Source organism: Aquila chrysaetos, chromosome 25 (genome assembly GCF_900496995.4).
Source record: "Aquila chrysaetos chrysaetos chromosome 25, bAquChr1.4, whole genome shotgun sequence".
NCBI classification, from domain to species: domain Eukaryota; kingdom Metazoa; phylum Chordata; class Aves; order Accipitriformes; family Accipitridae; genus Aquila; species Aquila chrysaetos.
In genome coordinates, this window is record NC_044028.1 from 9,233,059 (window position 1) to 9,256,392 (window position 23,334).

Below are 23,334 nucleotides of genomic sequence, written 5' to 3' on the forward strand. Positions count from 1 at the left end.
ACTTCATTTATTTTTTTTTTTCCTAAAGGGAATTTAAAATGTCCAGAGTGTGAAAACTATTCAAATGGATAGCCAGTGCATGCACATGCACACAAAATTGTGGCAGTGGCTGCTACTGATTAATATGCTAAACTGCAGCAGTTCCGAAGGATGAGGGGTAGAGCTCTTTAAGGAAGGTGTTTATCTTGTGGTCTGAATGTGGATAGCAGTAAGAAAATCCATCCATAGCACATCAAGGCTTAGCCGTTTTAGTGTATCAAACGTAATACAGCTTCTTTTTAAAGGTGGTGGTGGTGAATATACAGGAATGGAAAATCTTATTTCCTGTTGGGGAAGGGACATACAATTCTCAGTGGCTTAAGTCCCCTGCTTTCAGTACGAGAGGACAGCCTTGCTCTTGTTCCGCTGCTTTCAGCCTAGCAGGAGCAACTCCACCCATTGGGTAGAATACCTGCAAAAATAGCCAAGTGATATATCTAGCAAAGTACCATTTATTTTTAGCCTAACTTTATTTTTTTTTTTTAATTACCATTTACAGAATGCCAACCAGACCTGTATCAGTTTTAAACTCCTGAACCAGGAGCTGGAGGTGCAATTCTTTGGCAGTGCTGAAAGTGAGAGAGGGCGTCAGACCTTCCCTTGGATTGTCTGGTGATTTTATGATCCTAAACGAGAATAGACCGTACTCTGTAATGCTGGTGTACCTGTGTGGGAGTGGGGGTTTGTACATGTTTGTGAGAAGTCTTTAACAATACCAGAGCCTCTGAAAATATGCTTGTTTAATGGTTAAACTGTGAATATCTGTGGAACAGGCCAAATACATTCACGCTTCATTTTTATATAATTTAAATCTTTATTGTATAGGGCACAGCACTGTAGTGAGCAGTGATGCTGATGAAATCCTTGAAACCATTGCAGCTATTTAATTTTTTTTTAATTAGAGTATGCATTAGAAAACTTTATGCATGTAGTGAATCTGCTGCAACTTGAGATAAATAACTATAGAAAACTATATAGATAGTTATAGTAATATACTGGAAAACTGGTCTGACATCCGCACTCTGTGGCATTTTATTGCCTTCCCTTATACGCAAAGAAATACAACTCCTGTAAACTTTAGTCCCTAGTAATAAAACACTGACCACCTGCACCATATTATAGTTTGCAACACCTTTAAAATTTGGCTCCCAGATCAACTGGAGGCTTACTTGTGCTAATTTTTACTTGTGTGGGTGCATTTCTGAGGTCAAAGACTATTGATTGATTCAAGTAAGGATTTGAAAGATTCCGCCCATAGCTGGCCATAAAACATGACTGAGGAAATTAATTAAAATGGAACGCTGAATTGTGAGTTTACTTGCTGCTGGTGCTATTCTATATGGAGAATTATAGCTTTTTAATACCGTGCAATCGTAATGAAAGAACCACAGGAAAAATAAATGAAGGTGTGGGCAGGTGGCATAAAATCAGACAGCTGAAGCCTGTGGCAGTTTGGTCTGCCAAGCGCTGCCTTCCCCAGGCTGGCAGGGCAGATCTGCTCGTGAATCAGCCTCTGAACCACTACAGCTTTTCAGCCAAGCACATTTAAGAGCTCTGCTGATGAGCAAGTGACTTGGGGTTGGTTGCGAATAGATGCAGCCCCTTTTCCTGAGGGCAGGGCAGCTGTCAGGTGCGGGGTTCAAAGTGCTGGGGACAGCAGCAGCTTTGCCTGTGTGACTTTTACTTCACTCTTTGCGTGTCCGTCAGAGCCTGAAGAACCCATGGATCCCAGGACTAGCCTGTCACCCGTGGTTCCCAGACATGGCTGTGCACTGACTAGTGACCTTAGTATTTTCATGACACTGTCAACATAAGTATCTTCCTTACAGTTCTAAGCCTTGTTTCCAAAAAAAGCCCACCAAAGTTAAAGAAACACCACGTAGTTAATAGCCACCTCGATCATGATGTAATTTGCTGGCTGAGGTTACATCATTCCCATTCATTGGGAAATAATAGTCATTGTGAGTTTCTGGGTCTTGCAGCCTTGTGTTCTGCAGTGTGATCCTTTTTTAGAAGATCCTCAGTAAATTGGGCACCCGATTCTTCCCTTGAGCTCATTCTGCTCAAAATGTGTGCATGTGAATTTACCTTTTCATATTAAAAAGGAAGATGCTTAACCTGAAACTCAAAATTTTTCAGGGTAGTGTTTCAGTATACAGCAAAACATAGATATTTTTTCAAATAAGTATTGAAAGCTAAGTGTCTGCTTCAATTTTGTCGTGTGCAAACAAAACCACCAGTGTTAAAATTTTCTCTCTGGACTATTGAAGATTGAATCTTTGGTTTTATATTGCCAACTGAAGTGAAATACATGAAATTATAAGACAGAAGGCTGTAACTCCTTCACCATGAAGTACATAGGTATCTCTACCTCTTTTTCTTAGACTTGAATAGTTTAAAGTTACCATCCTTTTCTCCCAGGATTTTATGCCTGGATAAGTGATCTATTTTTTTTAATTGACCCAAGTTAAGTATTATCTATTTGCCATACTTTTTGGTATACTGCTTTTAATCTGCATGCAACTGACCCTTTGAAAGGGAGCCAAGTCAAGCTGCAAACAAAAATGTCGGTCCCCCTGGGTGCTAGTTTTGGAGTGCAATAGAGTAACCTACTAGAGCTACATTGCACATGGCTCAGGGGCTTTTATTATCACACATCCTCTTCCCTGGTCAGGCTACTTGTACTGACAATAAATTGAAGATGGAGTAGCTGCTCCCCAAGAGGGAGTCATCAGCCTTTTCATTTGCCCTTGAAAAACTTTAGGAACCCACCTGATGCAGTGCCATGAGTGTATTTTGATTAAAAATACTGTGTTTTCCCTGTTGGACTGGACCTGTAACACCCAGCAAAGATTGGAGCTGCAAAAGTGTAAAGGCTACACATGTCCTTTTCCTCCCTGAGGTCAGAATCTTGGCTCAGGATAAAACCCTTATGCTTGAGCAAAGCTGGAGCATTCTCAAGTGTATTGGGGATGCCAGAGTGGCTTCAGTGCTCAGTTGTATTCATTAATGCATTTAGGTGGTGTCTCTTTTTCATGCAACAGATCTGTGTCCCTTCCTTTCCTTCCCCAAAGAAAACTACGACACAGTTACTGTCATTGCAAATCCCAAATAGATGTTATGCTGTAGCAACTGTTGCTACAAGATTCTTCTTCCAGTTTGAGGGCTGCTTTTGGGGTGTGGCCTCTTGCACTATCTGTACGGGCACATATTTCAAGAGGACGGGGGGGACGTGTGAGACAATAGGTAAAAGGAGCATGAACGTACTAGTCCTGCTAACAGCTTGCCTTAAATCACTGACGTTACAGTGGTTCCTTGCTACTATTGCAATCTTCAGTCTTTCTGTAGTTAGGTTTTAAAATCCAACAGGTTCTGGAGGTTATACCATTTTTTTTTTTTTTTTTTTTTTTTTAAAAAAAGCTTCTATCTTTGCGTAATTGCACTCTTCAGATAAGCCCTTTCCGGATAACATGTCATTTCACACACGGACAGAAAAAAACATCTGTCTCCAATGTTCTTGCTGTAAAGTGCTTCCCCCCCTGCCGTAAATTATATTTGGACTAAAGGTTGCCTACTGTTGAAGCAGTGTGTTTACTTGAATGTTGCCATTTTATGCAGTTACAACTGCTGACTCTTGCTCTTCTCTGGGCCCATGAGAGGGGAGATCGTGTGACCAGAGGCGGCAAACCTGCACAGAGGATCAGTGGAGCTGAAGGCTGGCTGCTGTTTTTATACTCCCATATGTATTACACGTTAGAGGACTTCACAGAGTAGTGCTTAATATTTTGAAGTTTGTGACTTTTTAAGTCACGCTAAACAGTTATCTTAAAAATATGCTTGCTTTCTTATCTGTAAGTTAAAATAGTCTTTAAAAAAAGGAGATGGGCTGGCAGGAGTGGCTGGAGGGCCTCGTGCTGTCAGTTGCCAAGTGACTCGAATTCCAAGAGCCGTGGATGCAACTGGCAGGATCAGGTCCTGACCCAACGCAACTGGGGTTTGTACTGGCTGGTCTCGAGGGCACGAAGCAACCGCAAGTCCTTGACAGGCTGCGTGGAGGAGAAGGGTCAGCCTGGGAGAGCTAGTTGACCCAGCTGGGTTTCTTGGAGTACTTGCTTGTGGATCTTGAGGCCCCAATTTAGCCTCAAGTTGCCCTTTATGGAAGAAATGCATTTTGATAGTGTGTGCTCCCAGAGAAGTAACAAATTCCAAGGAAATAATGAGAGCACACCTTCGTGTGGCTTTCATTGACTCATGTGTGAATACAACTAGCTGATCAATCTCTCAATTCCTCAGAAAACCAGCAAGGGTGGATAGGATCGAATCTGCCGTTCTTTGTGTCAGGAGTGGTTTTTGCCTTTTCGGACTTACCCAAGAGATAACCATGTACGATCCAATTTTCTTGCTCTGGGAAACAATGAATGTATTGCTTGTCGTGGAACAGACCGGTGCTTCCTCTTTCGGGCAGCAGTATCAGAAGTGCTGTGGAAATGTAATGCTTGAAAATGGCTGGAGTAAATTCTGTTTCCTGTAGGGTCTTTTTTTAAAGGGACGTGGCCAAATTTGAAACCGTGATCTAGATGAAAAGTGGGAGAAATTCAAGATGATGCATCTACTGAGTCCCATTTGGTTTGTAGTTTTACCATTTTGCTCACCATTGTTGTCTGGAACAGAATGGAAACAGCATCTTATAGAATGTGCAATCTAAGGCACAATGCAAATAGGTTGTGATAAGAAGGTCGTCTTTACTTGATAGCAATCCTGAGTGCAATGTTTTTGTTGTGTCCCTTTTGGAAGAAGAGCATTAAGTGCAGTCTGAGGTTTTTCTTTTCTTATAAGCAAAGCATTGGTTTGTCCATTACTGACTTCTTGTGGAATTTGTGCCAGATGTATATTAAATATTTTGGTGCTTTTTCTAATCCAAGCTGCCATTCATTTACCTGTGAGATTATTGTACTTCTGTATATTTAAATGACCAATCCCTTAAAGAAAAAAAAAAATCCTTTAGTCATAATGTATCCTGACTACTGTAGCTTTGTAAATGTTCCAAAGCTTCTGGGTTTCCTGTATTCCAGTAATATCTGAGGGGTGGGAGGGGAACAGCTACAGAAATCTAATCCACTGGAAAGGGAACTTGCACGGTGTTCTGTGCATTACTGAACAAATGAGTAACATTTGTGGTGTTTACATAATGACACGTTGGTGTTCACTTTTTTGTGCTCAAGCTTTGTACAAAATGTCTTATTTAAAGCTGAAGTCCTTTTTACATTTTCAATTAAAAGGGGACAAATTAATTATTTTTTCATGCCTATAAATAGGACTCTTGCTAGTTTTATTTGTCATCTCCAGAGTTTCTCAAGCAGGAATCCTGGCTGCTTACTAAATCCTGCCTAGTCCTTGCGGGGAGGTGACCACATAATTTTTAAGTGCGTGGAATGAAAACTAGCTGGGTTTTTTCAACTTTGCAGTGCGTCTGCAAGATGATGCTGGATGTGAACAGTGTTAACAGGAGCGTATTCTTAAGAGGGATGAGTGCTGAGGTCAGTCTGCCATTCACCCCCTTCCACTGAGCTGCCTGACCCCGTGGTCTCTGCTGGGCTGGGGTCAGCAGTGGGGACTGGCAGTGCTGGGTGAAGGGACTGACTCCCTTTCACATTTTGTAGTAGCCCTGACGTTGATGCTTATCCCAGTTTGCAATAGCCACAGCCAAAGGATGCCAGGCTCGCTTGGAGGGGGTAGAGTACTTTTAAAAGAAAAAAATCGGCTGTCTTCATCTTAATAATCAGTTTCATTTCAGGAGTTTTGGAGGCTTTAAATTCAGGTATGAACGACACTGACATAAGCATCTACTACCTGCCTACTAGTGCTGCCTCTGGGCTAGCGCTGCATTTGCCTTTCTCTCCCTTGCCCTTATTTTTGCCTGCCTCCTCCATGCAACAGCTCCTGACTTCTACGCCACTAGCTGCTTTTTGCTCAAGTGCCCAGCACAGGGAACTTGGGATTGGAAGGTAAATATTCTATCAATCAATCAGCTGTATTTAATAATTTCTGGAATAATAACTATTTCAACTTTATCTCAGCCTATTCTAATTCATATCAAGAAATGCTTCGTCTCATGTTCAAACCTTGTACAAACTTTTTCTTTTTTCTCAGTGCTGAAAGCTCTCCTAGGCATCCTCATGCTTGGAAATTCCATATATTAACAAGAGATGCTCAAGCAGCCTTTATTTTACGTGGCAATGGCTGCAAGCTGTCAGGTTGCAAATGACCTCATGCTACTGCTGGTAGTGCAGTCTTAGTGCAACTCTGCACTTCCAGCTCCCTCCTGAAAGCGATGATGTATGAAGTTCGCAGAGAGGTGTGCTTTCTTTAAAATGGCCCTTGCCCCTCCCACAGCCACACTGTAACTTCTCTTTTTTTCTTTTTTTGTGTGTGAGGGGTGGGGGGGTGGTCAGGGAGGGAGGAGAAAGTAGAGTTTGTCCAAGAAGTATGAATCACCAATTCCTCCTTTCCATGGACTAAGTACTGTACTTTCCCAGAAAGGAGGCAGCGACTCTGCTTCAGAGCTGGCACAGCACATTTCCAGAAATCCACACGATTCCTGAGAACAGCTTTTAACTGCTGAGCAGCTGCTGCAGGTACTACATTAAGTTGGCTTGCTGGTTTATGGCCTGCAATGTTTCAGTGAGGACAACCCAGCTGGTACATCAGTCTCCGGTAATGAACGACTTGCCAAGTTACATCTTACAGGCCAATACTGATCGGCCTTTATGCAACACTCCCCCTGGTTTGCCCCCAGCTCTTCCTAAGCACTTGCCTAGCTCACCCACTGCCAAGGAAAATTGCCACAGCAAGATGGGTTAATGGAAAAGGTTTTGTGCTTTAAGATGTTTTGAATAGCTTTTATTTTTAGACTTTGTAAAAGATACAGAGTGAAAGCCTATTGTTCTTATGGTAAGAGATCTTTACAAAGACATCAATATTTAAAGTAATTAAAAATATCTTAACAAAAGACTTTGCTTAAAAACTTGGCAGTTTAACAAGCACTCCTCCCTCCGTCATCTTTTATTCCCATCAGACCAAGGCCAGATTGTGATCCATGCATGCTGCAACAGAAACAAGAGGTGTGTTATTTCTGCTCAGGGTAGCCTTGATGCACATAAGCTTGCTGGTCTAGTAGTGCGAAGCCTGCAACCTTCAGGATCAGCAGATTGAAAAACTGTTTTTTGGTTTTTTTTTCTCCCCGCACCCAACAATTATTTGGCATTCTTTTTAATCAAGAAGCCTCCTGTGGACTGTCAGTCCTCCGGGAAACAGTAACACAGAAACCTCACTCCGCAAGAAACCTCTTCCAAGCCTAGGATGGAGCTCCCTTCCAACCCACTCAGCAGCCTGAGAGATGTGAGCCAGGCTCTGTGGGCTTCTATAGGCTCCTTGTGGATGCAAACTCCTGAATCCACCTGGTCTGCTAGTGGGATTCATAGCCCTTGGTGATGTGAGACAACAGGCAAGCATGAAGTGAGGCTAGTTTGAGATGGCCCTTGAAAAGTAAATTTGGACCCGCTGAGACCAGTGAATCTGCTGCAAAAGACAGACAGTGTGGACTGTAACTCCACAGCTGTCCTCTCCTCAAACCTCTCCAGTGGGCCGACAGGTTAGTATGCAAAGTAACTGAGGTGCTACACTGGTGTAGAGAAGAGGCAAACAATTGCTCAGAAATGTAAAAGCTGACTTGGTTATAGCCCAGAAGAAAGAGCAGATGATCAAAGGACCACATGCACTGCTAAACTGCCTGCAGAAGTTAGCACTTACTTAGTTCAGGGCTCCCCCATGGCTGAGTTAAACCAAGGCAGTGTTTGATACTGAGCTTGTGCAAGAAACTATTTACATATGGCTACATGCAACCACCACCTCTCTAATAAGGTAGGAATTGCTGCTGTCTCATTTTATATGCTATCATTCTTGAGTGTGTGGGAAAACAGCTCAATGATCTTTATTTAAGAAGACAAATTATTAAAAAAAAAAAAAAAAAAGGCCAAACCCTAAAAAATTTTTTTTTTTTTACATGTTATTAGAAACTGACAATTAGAGCAAATCACACCAAGAGCAGCCCTTGGCATGCAACTTTGCTGAAACGGATTGTCACTGGCATTAAGCCTAAATATATGCTTGGCTTGGGATGCATCTCCCTTCTAGGGACGCTGTTTGGTGCAGAGAATAATACGGCATCATGCTTCCTCGGAGGAAGCTTTGCAAGCAAGAGAGGGGAACCTGGCCTGGCTGCCCTGCCAGGCAGAAGAGATGCTGCCAAGCAGCTCTGTTTTCCTGCTTCTATTTCAGGGCATGTCTTCTGTCTCCACAAGGAATGGTACCCCATCTGTTGAAGGGCAACTGAAGAAAAGCAAGGGGAGATGTGACCTTTATTTGACTGTCTGAACAGTGACACAGTTTTCAGAGAGAACAGAAAGAAGACTGCTGAAGTAAGTATGTACTCAGTAACTAGGGCCTTGCCTGGGAAAGATTTAACCTTTCTGGTTAATAATTAAGCAGTGAGTAACTGTGGCAGTTCAGGCCCCAGGGTCTGAAATGCAGGAAGCCCACCCCATCTGGAAGCATCCCTGATATTAGTACTGAAGCCCAACTCAACTCTAGGACTTAACCCTTCCTATGAAAGCTTAAGGACTTGGTAAAAATGTTTTTTCCAGTTGTGTCCCTCACGTAAGAACAAGCGCATGAACCACCTCCTTGATCAGCTATGGCTGAAGCATGTACATCAGGGTACCACAAGACAACAACTGGTAGATGATGCCTTGGCTGCAGCAGTTAGGTGGTTTTAAAAACAAACAAACAAAACCCCACCAAAACCACTCCAAAGAGTGGCTGCTGTAGAAACTCTGCTCAATTTTCTCATGGGCACATAAAACTTACCTTGTTCTCAATAGGGATGAAACATCCAAAAGGGGAAGGTAGGTGAACTGACAAGACCTGTATAATTAATCAACACTGTGTACTTCAGCCTTGCTAATCTGGACCATCAGCTACGTAAGTGGTTTCAGCACTTGTGCTTGTTCTGGATCAGGCATGGCTTATGGGCAGAACTTGCTGTTGAGGTTTTATTGGCCTAACATGAAAGTCAGACTGAATAAGTACAACAGCTTGTTCAGGCCTTCTCTCAGGCTTTCACTTCCTTGTGCAGGGTTTTAATTTTTAATAGATTAAGATAAAAATAATTGGCTATATATTTTCCTTGGCTCTTTGCAAAATAGGTGGCAAGTTACCTGTTCACTCCAGGGAAGAGAACAATGCACAGGGTGTTATTCTGCAGACTTCTATAAAGCTTTTTGATATGGTGGTCTAACTTCTTCACCTTTTTCCTTAAATCCTGCTCCTGCATAACAGAATATAAGCATTACAATCCCCCACTCATCTGCAGATCTGCAGCAATCACACTTAAAAGTGAATGTGGCAAGACTGACCCTCGGGCAGTGTCAGGGATTGAACAGGTGAGGACAGCAGCAGGGAGAACCACATGCCCTACTCAAATGGCACTGCAGCCTCCAGTAAAAATGAGAGCTGCAACTGGAGCTGTTCTTTCCTGTACAGCTACACAACTACTCACCTCTCCTCTGACTCTCATACCACTTGCTACACCTGTACCTTGCTCTGTCTGCTCTCAAGTGGTAGGCTTCAGTTCCTGTGTAGCATCACTTGCTGCCCTGAGCAGCTATGCTGGTTTTAAGGTTATACAGTACCCTGCAAACATCACCTTATCTCACGTGGTATGACCTCTCCAAAGTGCCTTGTGAGAACTGATCCTTGGCAGCCTCTCTGCTCCAGCACAAGGAGACCCTTCTGTTACATGCAGCTCTGCACCTAAGTGCTCAAAGTTATCACTCCTGGTTCCCAGGGCAATACCTCCTCACTAACTGCAATGAACATCAGCCTAGCCTTAAACTCACAGAGTCAGACAGTTGCTCCATTTTCTCATATAAGATGTTTCCTCCTTGCTTCCCATTGCTGTGATTCACTTGCCAAATCCATCTCCAAAGGTGACCTGAAGCAAGAGCGTTCCTACTTCTTAGTTTGCTACCCTTCACACTCCATCCATTTATAACTTCAAGGGCATCCAGAGCACTCTGTGATTTCTGGAATTCTGAAACACAAAGAGAAGGGGAACATGCTTTGGCAGCGATGTTGCTCCCCTGTTCCTTGGCACATATAGGGCAGGGCTAAAGGTGTGGAGCAGGAGGGAGATGAGAAACTGAAATCACTGCAGCAAGCAGATCGTCATCTTGCTACAGGTGAACATCAGACTATAGCAACGCCAACTGACTGCAACAGCACTCATCCAGTTGTTCGCCTCACCTTTTTAGAGGTGATTACTTGTCTGTGTGAAGCTGCACAGCAGCCAGTCCTCATGTTGAGCTACTGGAGCCAATGAACTATCCTGGAACTTTTCTAAGTAAAGATCTTTATTTTTTTTTTATTACGCAGGTTTTTTTCACGCAGGGTTTTTTCCTTTTAAATATTTAGCTGTAAGCTGCTCCACCAAACAATACATGCTTTTACTGGAGTATTTTAAATACCATCACTTTGAGCATACATGAGTTTCAGTAGCTCTTGCTGTGTCTGTGCAAAGTCCCAAGGGCTGCTAAATGAGCTTGTCTGAAGGAAATAAGCAGGCTGTATGTGAAGCTACTTACTGAGGAAACAGCAGTTCCTGTGCTTTCCACTCTGGAGATCCTTTGGCAGGAACAGTGTTTCCAGGTCTTTCAACTGGCTGAATTCTTCTTGCAAGTCCATCTCTGTTAATGACTCCTTTAGACCCGCCACATAAATGACACCTTCATTTTCTACGTCCAGTTCTAGTTCCTTTATCCAAACATCACAGTCCAGCATTCCTGCAGTGATGGGTCTCTGGACCTGGGGTGGATTCAGCAGGAACAAACACAGCATGTCAGCCCAAGCAGCTGTGTTCTGAGCTTCTATTTTAAATTATTTTCTCCTATTAACCGAAGTTGACAGGCTATTTTTCCTCCCTTGAAAAAAATACGACTAATGAAGGCTACCTTAATTAGTCATGAAAAAGGAAGAGAGATCATGTTTGTAATGCAGAAACACTACAAAATTAAGAACGCCATGCTTTGTATATGGCATTTTAACACACTGTTACTTGGCTCTTCCTTTTAAAGCTGCAGTAGGAGGTCAGAATGCTTTCTAACCTCCCTTCTGCTGACAGGCAGAAAGGAAAAAAGAGGGCTATAACCATTTCCTTTCTGCCAGTGGCTCTGAATTGTCCAGGGACAGGGAGATGGTAACAGCACAACCAGCCAGCATTTACCCAGACGCTATGCTGTAAGCAGATGTTAAAAGAGACATATTGGATGCTGTTCCTGTGCTCAACATAACTTAAGACTTTTGCTGTTTGCATTGTTTACCTTAATGCAGGATCCTGCTACCTCAGCTCCATTTAGGCTTTCCACAGCAAGCTGGGCAGCTTCCAGCACTTCGTATTGGATACAGACATAGGGCTTGAAACAGAATAAGATAGTTCAGGCTTATCAGTAAGACACGTTAGCCCTCCCTTTTAAAAAGTCAGGTCTCAATATATTAAGTTGTGTTTTCTTTTAAAAATGGAATATAAAAAGGTTTCAGGGTAATATATGTAACACTCCATACACCATAGCTGTTAAAAAACAACCTTCAATTAGCTCCTCAATTAATACCAACCGTTTTTTTTTTTTTGCCATTAAAGGCCTTAGCTTATCAGTTCTCTCGAGAGGGACAAAAAACATCTCAGTTTCTCCAATGCTCAAAGCCCTTTAGTGAGAACAGCACAGTGAAGCCACATGTGCTGTGTTTATTCTTGTCATTGTGTGGAACAGCTTTTAGATACCCTGAATTGTTGTAGCTGATGACTAAACCACCAGAAAAAAAACCCAAACAGAATAACTGGTATTTCAGTGGTTCTACTCCATGTCTTTCCAAGAGACTACTCGGGCCTTCCATGCCTGTCAGCAAGCTTAATGCTTTGAGTCCTCCTCACCTGGTATGTTTCAGTTACCACTGTAAGAGACTGGATTGGTCCACATTTCCCAAATTCTTTTTTCACAGACTTCAGACAAAAGCTTTCTTCAAAAGGACCTGCGTAAATTGTCAGCATGTCAGTCAGCTTGCTTCTCACCTGTAGGAACACAGATTAGAGAAGGAACTTCACAAAGCAAAGGAACTACCTACTTGGTGCCTCCAGATAAATAATGTCTCTTTCTAAGCTCAGCAATGAAGACTATTTTCAAAAAAATAGTACCTTTTCATAAAGTCCAGCAAGAAGGTGAGATGCAATGTACTCTGGACCCAAACTGAACTGAATGATACTGAATGTGGACAGGGGAACATCTTCTAAGGCCCTCTGAAGAATCTGGAGGGAAAAGAGTGTACAAGGCTCAAAGAGGTACAAGACAATTGTACTGCAAAGGATCAGAAACAAAGCTATTGAACATAATTCTCAACTTTAATTTTCATTATTGTCCAAGGAAGCCCTCAGGCAGAAATTCTTCTTTAGTGAGTCATGAGAGGATGTAGAGGATCAAAGCTTATTTCCAAAATGTTAAAATGGATCTAGCTAACGCGGTATTAACACTATTGCTAACAGTACTGTCAGTCAGCTTTTTAAAATAGGACTCATCTACCCACCCCCAGAACAAGAAGAACTTTGATATTACTTTGATGCTTGCTTAGACCAACCCACTCTTAAGTCCATTCACCTGTTTGTTTGAAGTGCTCAGGTTACTCTGACACAGGCCAGAAGAGTCCATTTCCTGTCTGCCCAAAAGGAGGGGTTTTTGGCCAGTCACCTGCAAGCAGTCTAAAAAACTAGCAGAGAGAGAAAAGCTGTGAATCACAGTACTTATCAATATGGTGAATTAAAAGCTTTCAAGAAGTGCTTGTCAGAGAAAAATTATACAGTTCATTAAAGAAATTTGAAAGAATATTCTTGTCCTCAACATCAAAAGAAGCCTAGAAAATGCTTTGTGAAATTTAAGATGCAACTTCTGAAAGTTTTTCAGTGCTATGCTACAATTATTTGGGTGTCTCTGAAGACCGTGATGGCTTCTGAAAAACATAACGCACTTATTTGATTTTACCGAGGATTCGACAGAAGGAAAAACATGCATATTTTAGAATCTTATTACCATGGTTTGGATAAATGTGGAGGCTCATTCAACTGTTTCTGGACCCTGCATCCTTGTGGCTGTAACACAGCTTTTTTCTGTGAAACCTCAGCCAGTTTTTCAGTTGTCAGAAGCATCTCCAAGTTTAGTTCTGCTACCTTGGGGAAGGAAGAAGATTAGTAGTTGGCTTTCATCTGAGCTAATTGTAGCTAACCAAAAAGCATATGCTTTCTCTATGAGTCATCTAGGCACACTCCAGAGTAGTGAAGAAAAACAGGCATTAATTTCTTGTCTTATTATTTTCTGTTGTAATTTTCAAGCATGCAGTACTCACAGCATCAACCAGCAATCATCTCCAAAAAAAGTTCTCTCAGAAATCAACGACACAAGCAAGAGACTCATAAAACCAGCTGAATCACTACCACAACATACAAGGTCTCTCACTTCTTTCATCTGGAAAAATGACAGGCATTCCCGTAGGCTGGAAGTGTCTCAATCCTTCTCTACCCAATCCATTCTTCAAGATCAGTAGCAGTGCTGATTCATGTCAGTGTTGGAGTACTCGAACACTGGCAATACTCAGGCTATTAAGATACCTGAATATATGCTGAAAGTAACAAGCTGTCAAAATTGAGGCCTCTATCACAGCTCCATTTTCTCTTTTAAATCAACAAGAGGATGGGCAGGAATGTTGTTTTTTCCTTCATAAGCACAATTGTACGTTCTATGATTAAGGACAGAAATCTTAATTAGATATAGCTACCTTTGCTGGTCCTTGCTCAATAAAGAATTGAGCCAATTCCAATGCAGCTCTAGCATCTTCTGCAGGATCATGCCCAAGCTTCTGTTCACACTGAATCTCCTTCCTAGGGCATCAAAATTAGGTGTACAGCCAGGTTATCTGTTTTTCCACACTGACCAACATCCTGTCTTTTCTAAACTGGGTCCTTTTCAGGCAAAATATCTTTCCCCTCTCCAAAAAGGATTTCAGTTCTGTGTAGCAGCATTCTTGTGAAATATTCCCAAAAGTTACTGCAAGAAATGTTTTTGCAATGTTGAGCAAAACACTGTTTACCGGCTTTGACAGAAGCAGTGCTAATACTTAGTACTCTGATGCATGACTATTTTTCATTTTATTTCTTCCTTGACCAATGACCCAACTCAGTCAAGTTTGGCACTGCAGAGTATTAATATTCACTATGTGAATGGTGAGAACTGTATCTTTAAGACATACTATCCAGTGGTAGCTAGTACGCTGAGGAATATGATTTAAGTCAGTGAATCATTCTTTCACACATTAGCCTTTCTTTCTCCCTAACTGCAACAGATCTCATTTGTGTGAGCCAGAGTGTCTTTATTGCTCTACAATTTGATACACTGGTACTGCTACCTGCAGAAAAGCTACTTTTGCTAGGACTCAAATCTGGTTGGCTCACAGCATCTCTGCTTGCTCAAAGACAAGCCAATTTATTATGCTGCCTGATGTTTCAAGCAGGCAGTAAATTCTTCTTTACCATGTCTATTTGCACAGCCTGCTCCTTTCTTTTGAATTTTGGTTAAAAAAAAAAAAAAAAAAAAAAAAAAAAATCTGATGCTACTAGTGGAAGAGCAAGATCCTATAACCCACCGTGACAGTTTCTAATATTTCTTATGACAATACAGTAATATTCTTACCCTAAAACAGCTTTGGCTAGAAATTTTAGCTTAAATCTTCGACCTTCATTTCTGGCAAAAAGCAATGAAGTATCAATAACACTGGGGTGGATCATCTGGAAGAGAGAAAACATCACCAGTTTAATTTATGAGCGGCAGTCATATAGAATTGGGCAGTAATCCCATTGTTATGTGTCTCTGCCTTCTCAATTCAGTTGCCAGTTTCACACGATAGATAACTGGTCCACAACAAGAGAGCAGATGGGAATAATGAAACAAGCCCAACTCTCCTTTCTAACACTCTATTCGGAAGACTTAGATTGGGTTAGAAAGATTAATTATGATTCAAGCATTTTAGGCTGATTAAATTAAATACAGGAAGGAGTTCAGTTCTTCCCATGACAGAGCTATCAGAAGCATCTGGCTGAAGTAGTGACATTGCAACCGTATCTGTGTCTGGACAGACTCTTTCCTTCCTTTTGGGTTCTGAACAGCCCCTCGCAAGTTTCATAGATGTAAGGAGAGTCTTTCTCTTTCAAATCCTTACAGACGTAAGGCTATTCATAATAAAAAGCAATTAACAAGTGTTCACTAATAAAAAAAGGAATTGTTTAGAGTTTCTAGGTCTGAAATGAGTATCACAGGGTTGGGAAAAATACTCTTAAAAGCATACTCACTTCCAAAGCCTGAAGATCAGCATTTAGAGAATGACCCACCAATACTGCATCATGGGGAAGGATTTTTTTTAGTCTGGTTTGGATGTCTGACAGTCTTGTTTTCACTGGAAGAAGCATTTTCTTTGTGATTCCTGAGAATCTTCAAAACAGAAGTTGGATGAGGTAAAAGCAACACATTAGCAACAGCACCTACTGGAGAATATTACAAGCAGGGCATGTAAAATATGAATTCAGTGTAACTAATGACAGAATGCTATTTACTATTAGAGGATATACTGCAGGTGTATTAAACTGCTATGAATGCTACCACATCTGTTTCAAAAGTTTCTCTCTCTCAAGTATAACTTAATTCTTAAGTGATAACAGTTCTTGGCATCAGATAGCACAGGTAAGGAAATACTGCAAGACTGATGGTGGAAGGAGATGCTTCCAAATAACCTGAGGGGATTGGCACATCCCCTCCTACATAAAGCTGGGCAAAGTTTTGGAGAAGACAAGGCTTCAGTTTTGCCTGCTTTTGTTATAATACTGAGCCCAGCCCACACGCTGATGAGCTGCTCTATTCATTTTTTACAGATCAGCAGATTTGGCTACAGAGCAGAGAGACACAGACTGCAATCCTGCACTCACCCTCCATCTTATTTTATAGCCAGGAATAAAGACTAACTTGTACTGTGTATCATTAATTTGTAACAGAACTTTTCCTAGAACACTGCAGAATGGTAAAGCTTCTGCCTAGTAGCCACACGGGCACTACGTAGCAAAGAGCGTATACATAATGTTGGTTATGTTAATCACACAGCAAGAATTGTATTCTTAACACTGAGTGAAATGCAATAAGCATCTGTGCAAACCAAAGCCTTCTGAAAGCTCCTGTGTAACAGGCTTAATCTGAAAGGGTTGCAGCTCTTGAAGACGAAGAGATAAGAAACTTATGTGGAAGTCACCTGGTGCGGTAGTTCACTACTGTGCTTTCAGGTTTGACTAGTTCATTCAAGAGGCACTGACCCTGTGCATCCACCAAAGAGACACGAGTGACTTCGTTTCCTTTTGCAGTCAGGCACTATCAGGAAGAAGCAGAGGCAGTTGTTCAATCAGCGTGATGCTCCCACTCAAAAACCTCAGCTAACATCTGATTTGGCTGCAGCCAGCATCACTACTAAGGAGTTCCTCAACTTAGAGATCTACCACTCATAGCTAGTTGTTTTATACTGTAGCATGCTTCATTTTAATTGTTAAATGCCCACCATAAGCACAGCAAGCACACAGGCAAGCACAACAAAAAGAAAACCATTATAAAGAAGTGCTGATTTCACAGAATCAGTCTGTGCTCTGCACTGCAGAGCTGTCACTGAGAGCATCTTCACCAGAGATGTAAAATTTAAAAGCAGAGCCCAGGTTGTATCATTAGTTACTCAACACTGATGCCAAATAGGCATCTCCACAAGGTCAAAACTGCACTAAAGGAGCAGCATGCTGCCAGAAGAACTGATGGCTAAAGGAAAGATGTGTGATAGGGAAGCATCTTTTCTCTCCCAAACCTTGGGGAGGGCTGGCAGGAGGAATTCCACAGCAGTCTCAAGGGTTACTGCAGCATTCCTGATGGGCCTCGCAGATCCAGCTGCTGCTCTGACAGCCAGTGCAGAACTGAGCTCTCTGCTGCCCTGCTCAAGGTAGTATTTCTGTCTTGTTGCCAGAACCACTTCCTGAGTCCTTCCCATGGCTACACTAGCACTGGTACCATCAATGAAGGGACTGGCAGCAGATGTTAATATGTCATAAGTGGTTTAGCAAGTACACAGGGTGCTTGGCTCACTTTGGAATAGCTGGTAGGAGTCTGGTTGCTTGACTATATTTTACAAGGCCACACACATTTATTTTTACCATTTCACAATCCAGACCAAAGAGGGGGCTGCTGTCCGTCCTCTGCTGATCACACTCTGTATCTATATAGCCCTTACATCCAGGGGAGCCTAGAATGAAGAGACCCATGAATAAGAAACAGACCTCTCTACTCTAAAACTCATCATATATCTTATATGACCAAACATATCACTAACTGTCAAAATAAATTAAAAAAAAAAACCAACCCCCCCCCCCAAAACCCCAGAACAACACAACCCAGAACAACAAAAGCCCTCAAAACCTGACCTTTTATGGGATAATCATTTTTTTTCTGCTCTTCTAAAGTTAGAGTATAGCTAGTAAGGCCTCGCTTTTTTTCTCCATATTTCCGAATGATGGGATCACATTGCAAGTCTGAGCTTTTAGGAATACATTGACTGCTAGTGGAAGTCAAACCTGTAAAATACAGAAGCATCTGTCAAGCTTGGACAGTACTCCCTACTTGCAGTCAGTTTTCTGCATTAGTATGCACACTAAGAGGCTACACCATTTCAAAGGAAAACACTACCTGGACCAATAAACTGGAGATATAGATAGACAGACAGACAGACAAACGATCTATCTGTCTAGCTCCAGTTTATTTGTATCTCTCTCTCTCTCTCCCCCATTTATATATATATAGATCTCCAGTTTATCTCTCATCTATTGTGTATATATATAGACACACTATATACATAATATATATAATTATATATATACTCTATGTAATGTATACAGTGTACAAAATATACTTGATATTCAGGATACTTGAATCTTTTCTCAGTTCAGCTACTGACACTGCTGGCTGATTCACAAGCAAGTCACATCACAAGTCTCTGTCTCACATTCCTTTCAGAAACAGAGAGAACAAACTTGCCTTGTAAGCATGACAACATAATCATCTGTTACTTCATGTAAGCTGTAGAAGAAGTTATCTTTTTTTTTTCTACCTTCTCTGTGAAATTCTTTCCTGTAAGTATTATCAGGAGAAAATGTGCTCTAGGTGTGGCTCACAAGGATGCAAGCACTGAACTGACACCAGAATCCACAGCTGTATAAAGTTAAATTATCCTGTAGGTGACTCTCTGCAGATGGCACTTAAAAGAAAAGTATACCTGACATCTCAGATCTGTGACTGTGCAGTAGGTTTACAGTCAGGATGCTAGAGGACTTTGTCAATACATTGAAAGTAATAGCTGTTCATTCTCCCATTTAGGACTTGAATTCAAGATTCTTTGTTATACTTCTAACAATTTCAGTGAAGTTCGCATTGTAGTCTCTTGCAGGTTTTGTACAAGCCTGTTGGATTACAATCACCTCTATAAAGAGTGTAAAAATAGGAAATCAGTCGTCAACACACCCATTCTTTACCTTGATTTGCTGCTCAGTATAACACAGAAAACTAAGAAATGAGTAACTACTTAGCTTTAATCTAATTTATATCCCTGTATCTTTTATTAGATACATCTTAGAATAGAATAATCACAAAATGGGTAACAAAGCGTCAGAATTTTGGATTAAGCATGTTAAAAACTTTCTCTCTGCTTTTTGCATTTACTTGTGACAATAAATCCAACAGAGAGTTACTGAACTAGTTAGGGTAACTAGTCTCATGTTTTAAGCCCCTGTACATTTTCCTTTGTAAACAAGTTTACCATAGCAAAACGCTGGGATTGCACAGGATGCAAAGTCATAAATTACTGTTGGAAGTGAATCACTGTGGTTGAAACAGATGATGCAAACCCAAACAAGATACCTTGTGCAGTGTTTTGAGGTTTCAGGTTTGCTCCTTCTCCATACAGGCTGGCTAGGAAGTTAGCGGAAGGTGTTAATGTGAATCTCTGAAAAAGATGTGTTAGAGACTTTGAAACAGAAGCAGATATATCAAGCAAATGAGATGTTTCTTGATCCCCAAACCAGCCAAATTTAGAGGAGGATGGATAAAGAAGTAGTGGAAATATGTTTGGTGTTTTCCCAAGAAAGAAAAAAAACCTCAACACAAACCAAACCTGTTTTAATGACAGACGATACAGGATTCTTTGTACTAAGGGACAGATTTGCCTTACTTGATATGATCAAGAAGGCAAATCTCAAGACCTTCTTTGATAGAAACTAAAACAAGTTCCAGACTTGCCAGTTAAGTTGCGATTTGCATTTGCTGCAGTTCAGGGAGAATTCTCTAGAAGTCTTCCTTCAAAAACGTTGCTTCTAACTCAGAAAATTAAAATAATTCTTTTCATAATCTTTTTGGGAAATGGGAGAAAATTGACATAAAATGCAAATAGTAAAAGTAAGATTTTTCAGCCAGTGGGATAGCATAACTCTATTGGAGAGTCTCCTCACTCACTCATAGTACATTCCAAATTAACCAAGATATTTTTAATCTCATTGGCATCCTGAAGATGCAGGAAGCATAACAGTCAGACTGAAACATCAATACACTTTTCACCTGGTAAGGCTTCAAAGACATCAAGTCTTGAAAACCTGTTTCTAATATCAAAGCCTTGGCCTTTGTTCTGAGCTGACAATGGCTACAAATAGATCCTCTCATTAGCTTGCTTTGTGAGTCAAAGATGGCCACTTCCTATTGGAAAAGGCAGTCATTTCACCGCTGCAATTAATCCTTGGGACATGGTTTCAGGACTGGAAGAAGTTTAGAAGACAGCAATACTGTCTGGGGACTTACATGCCGGAACAGTTTTCTGAGGTGTTTGAACTGCAAATAGAATTTGTAGAAATGGAGTTGGCTCATTTCATGTAGAACAATAACCACAACCCCAGCCAGGTGTCTTTGGTGATAAATACGGCACCAGCTGCAGTTAAAAAAAAAAAAAAATCAAAGCAAAACAATTATCAAGCACTCTTAAAAACAAACTTGGAACCAGCCCAGCTTTTAAGTCAGTGAACGGCAAAGTGCCAAATTACTTCAGTGAGAAAAGGCTTTATGGCTTATCTCAAAAAGCCACATATTCCTGGAAGCAACAGAATATAGGAGACAGAGAAAGAATGAGTTATAGCAAAATTCTGCTGCAGTACCATTTCAAGACATTTATACCTCATTTATATGCATCAGCATATGAACACACATGAGTAACCTCAGCTGCAGTGATGCAGTCTAGTGAATTAACGCATCGAAAAAAGTTTCACAAAATCATTTTCTATTCACTACTAAAAATCTAAAGTGGGATCATTTTTGCCTTAAGTTTCATTTCAAGATTCATTACATTTCATCATATTTTTGCCACATGAGGTTATATACCCTCCTCAGCCTTTTCCTTCCATTGCTGAGAAGCTGCCCTGAAAAGGGGCAAAGTGATTAAAATGTTTTTCCCAAAACACTCTAGAACACTCTGTTTCAATTATATCTGATGTGAAACGTGTTAATATTTTTTGTGTCGTGTTAATATTTTTAACCTGGTATTTTGTTTCTCAGTGTGTGAAGCTTCTTCGGTTCCACAATACTGTTTAGTTTTTGATAACTGCGTGAAACAAAACCATGAAAGGGTAGAATTTTTGTCAGAAGAGGAATTCTGGTCTCTGGCCAAGTCTAACAACAACTGCATCTACATAATACAGGCTGTCATTATGGTAACTGCATTGCAAGGATTCCAAAACCAGCATGGCCAATATACCTTTAGGTATGCCTTTCACAACGTGTGAGGACACAAGACAGGGTTGACTCCTGAATATGAATGTGTTATACCTGGGTTGTGTTGCATTGTGGCATTTTCCCAAAGCTGCATACTTTAACAACTCATACAGCTGGTCATGGCTGATTTCGCAGTCCTCACCAAATAAAGCTGCTGACAAGTGAGATGACTTTTCCTGTAAAAAGGGAAACACTAGTAAAGGAAGGTTTTATGTAATCACACAAGTTCATGGAAAATGAAGTGAATAATATGGTAAAAGGAAACTATTTGGACACAATCAACTACATTTAAAATAACTCTTCCACTTATTATGGGCAAAAGTTTCCTTTCAGATCACACTTTAATATTAAATTTACTATCAATATTTCAGTAACCCAGGTACTCTAACTTCAAAGATTTATTTAATAAAGATTAACGTAAGTAGATGTATGTACTAAGGAGACTTAAAGCTATTTGATTCACAAACACGATGTTCTCCTCTCTCCACCCATTCACCCACTTGCTGCTGTAGAGCTTTGGGCATTTATACAAGTGTTATATGCATCCACTTCATGTAAGGTTTTGCTGAAACCCATTTGCTTCATTTACATTAGGTGATCTGTTTTGGCAGATGGGTTTGCTGACCCCTGCAGGAAAAAAAATGTTTCCGTAAAATCCAAAGAACCTGCAGAGAGAAAGCATCGAGTAGAGGAGATGGAGGGGAAACTGTACCACACAGTTCAACACAACAGTTCTTTAAGCCTAAATGCACAAATTCTCCTAAAAGCTAATCAGTAAGTAAATGCATGATTTTGGAGTCCTCCACTGACCATATGGCCTGTTCCAATGAAGCTCCTTTGGCCTGTAAAAATTTTAAAGATACTCTTTTTTTATGTGATGAGAAGACATCACGGCGTACAAGGGAAGAGAAAAAAAGACCACAGAATACTACAGAATATCAAATCCCACAGGATAAACAACTACCAGAAGTTGTGTTTTCCCCACCACACTAACAAGCCTTGTGCTCATTAATTTTGACAGAGCTTGCCCACATGGGATTGAGCTGGTGCACTTCCAAAGCCATTTGTCATTGGGTGAGAAAGCTAAACAGAGGTGACAGCCTTTGAGGTCAAGTGGTTAAGAATCACCTGGTAATAGTAACACAGGGTAGTGTAATTGCTAGTCCCTCATCTCTCTTGCCAAGTTAGACAAATAAGTCATGTCACTGTTGTTTTCAATACAGCCTAATGAGAGCTTTGCCAAAAAAACCCAACCCAAGAACAGAAGTTTCGTTTCACGAACCAAAAGCTACCTGCCAACCACAGGGACTTCAGTCTCTAATCAGGTACAAATAAGACCGATCTCACAGGTCAGACATGCTTGCTCTTCTCCCATACTGGGCACCAAGTGAGCTGTAACCTGGGTGAGTAAGGTGTTACCATGAGGTTGAAACTCTGGGTTGATCTGCACCCTTCAGGTGTGAATGTGCTGAGCAGACACAAGGCTCCTTTCACGATCTACTTTGTTTAGGAAAAAAACCGTATTGGAGAGTGTATTTATATTTCAACAGGGTTACTGAAATGGAAGTGCCTAGCGCTCCGAACGAGTTCCTTTCCACATTTCTCGGAGCAGAACCTAAGCCATTACTCGCAGGCGCTCTCTTTAGCCAACCCCCTAGCCGGACTGCCAGTAAAACGCGTTTTTGCTGACTTTCCCGCACCCCAACGCACTAAACCCCCCGAAGAGGTGGCTGTCAGCGAGGCCTACCGCGCGGCCGCAGGCCTGCGGCCTTTCCCTCACGACCCCCCCGCCACGGGCGCCGGGCCCGCCTCGCTGCTCACCTCCGGGCCGCGGCCGCCATCCGCCTTCCTCCTCTTCCGAGCTGCCTGCCGTCCGCCCGCCTCCTCGCCGGCACCGGCGGGCCTTTTGTGCCCGTTTACGCAGACGGCCTTTGCCATGGCCTAGACGGAAGCAGCGGGCGCTGAGGGCGGCGCGGGGCGACGCCGCCGCGGCCCCTCACGGCGGAGGCGGTAGCCCGGGCCGTCGGTCAGCCCCGGGCCAGGCCCCAGCGGCCTAAGCCCCACCGCCGGGGCTCCCCCGGCAGCACCGGGAGGCGGGGGTCGCCCGCTGCCCTGACGCCGTGGGGCCGATCTCCGGCCGCCCCCTCCTCCCCCGAGGAAAAAAAAAACCTCGGCCGCCGATTCCACCTCAGCCACGCCGGGCAGCACGCCGTCTCGGCACGCGGCTACCCGCGCCTGCCTGCCGGCGAGGCCAGAGCAGCCG

The 23,334-nt window shown here is 42.0% G+C and overlaps 1 protein-coding gene and 1 long non-coding RNA gene across 12 annotated transcripts; one reads left to right on the forward strand and one right to left on the reverse strand.

Annotated features, from left to right (window-relative positions):
* Positions 1–232: 232 nt before the first annotated feature.
* On the reverse strand, positions 233–23,320 carry REXO5 (RNA exonuclease 5). 11 transcript variants are annotated; one of them, XR_005931411.1, is made up of 20 exons: positions 22,893–23,233; positions 21,126–21,247; positions 20,109–20,235; positions 19,179–19,263; positions 17,690–17,839; positions 17,423–17,511; positions 16,486–16,601; positions 15,539–15,677; positions 14,883–14,977; positions 13,972–14,074; positions 13,230–13,366; positions 12,801–12,927; positions 12,344–12,454; positions 12,083–12,220; positions 11,475–11,567; positions 10,740–10,959; positions 9,996–10,189; positions 9,315–9,424; positions 4,408–4,612; positions 233–451 (listed from the first exon to the last, which is right to left on the reverse strand). XR_005931411.1 is itself a non-coding variant. In XM_041120139.1 (20 exons), exons 2-20 carry the CDS (start codon positions 23,007–23,009, stop codon positions 4,510–4,512), a joined length of 2,376 nt encoding a protein of 791 aa, XP_040976073.1. In that variant the 5' UTR covers positions 23,010–23,012; positions 23,259–23,320. The 11 variants fall into 11 exon arrangements, 10 of the variants coding, with proteins under 10 accessions (XP_040976073.1, XP_040976077.1, XP_029857319.1 ...); XM_041120139.1 differs by lacking the exon at positions 233–451 and adding an exon at positions 23,259–23,320 and having other exon boundaries at positions 4,510–4,612; positions 22,893–23,012; XM_041120143.1 differs by lacking the exon at positions 233–451 and adding an exon at positions 22,364–22,568 and having other exon boundaries at positions 4,510–4,612; positions 22,893–22,983.
* LOC121232604 lies at positions 8,221–16,215 on the forward strand. Its single transcript, XR_005931417.1, has 2 exons — positions 8,221–8,516; positions 16,115–16,215. It is a non-coding gene; the product is annotated as an uncharacterized LOC121232604 (long non-coding RNA).
* Positions 23,321–23,334: the final 14 nt, after the last annotated feature.

Bases quoted from the DNA above. Each gene is read 5' to 3' on its own strand.
- REXO5 (XM_041120139.1), bottom strand. From the start codon at position 23,009: ATGGCAAAGGCCGTCTGCGTAAACGGGCACAAAAGGCCCGCCGGTGCC. The intron at 17,512-17,689 runs GTCAGGTTTTGA...TCTTCATTCTAG, and splicing joins AAATGATTATCCCATAAAAG to GCTCCCCTGGATGTAAGGGC. The intron at 9,425-9,995 runs GTGAGTTTAAGG...TCTGTTATGCAG, and splicing joins TGGAGCAACTGTCTGACTCT to GAGCAGGATTTAAGGAAAAA.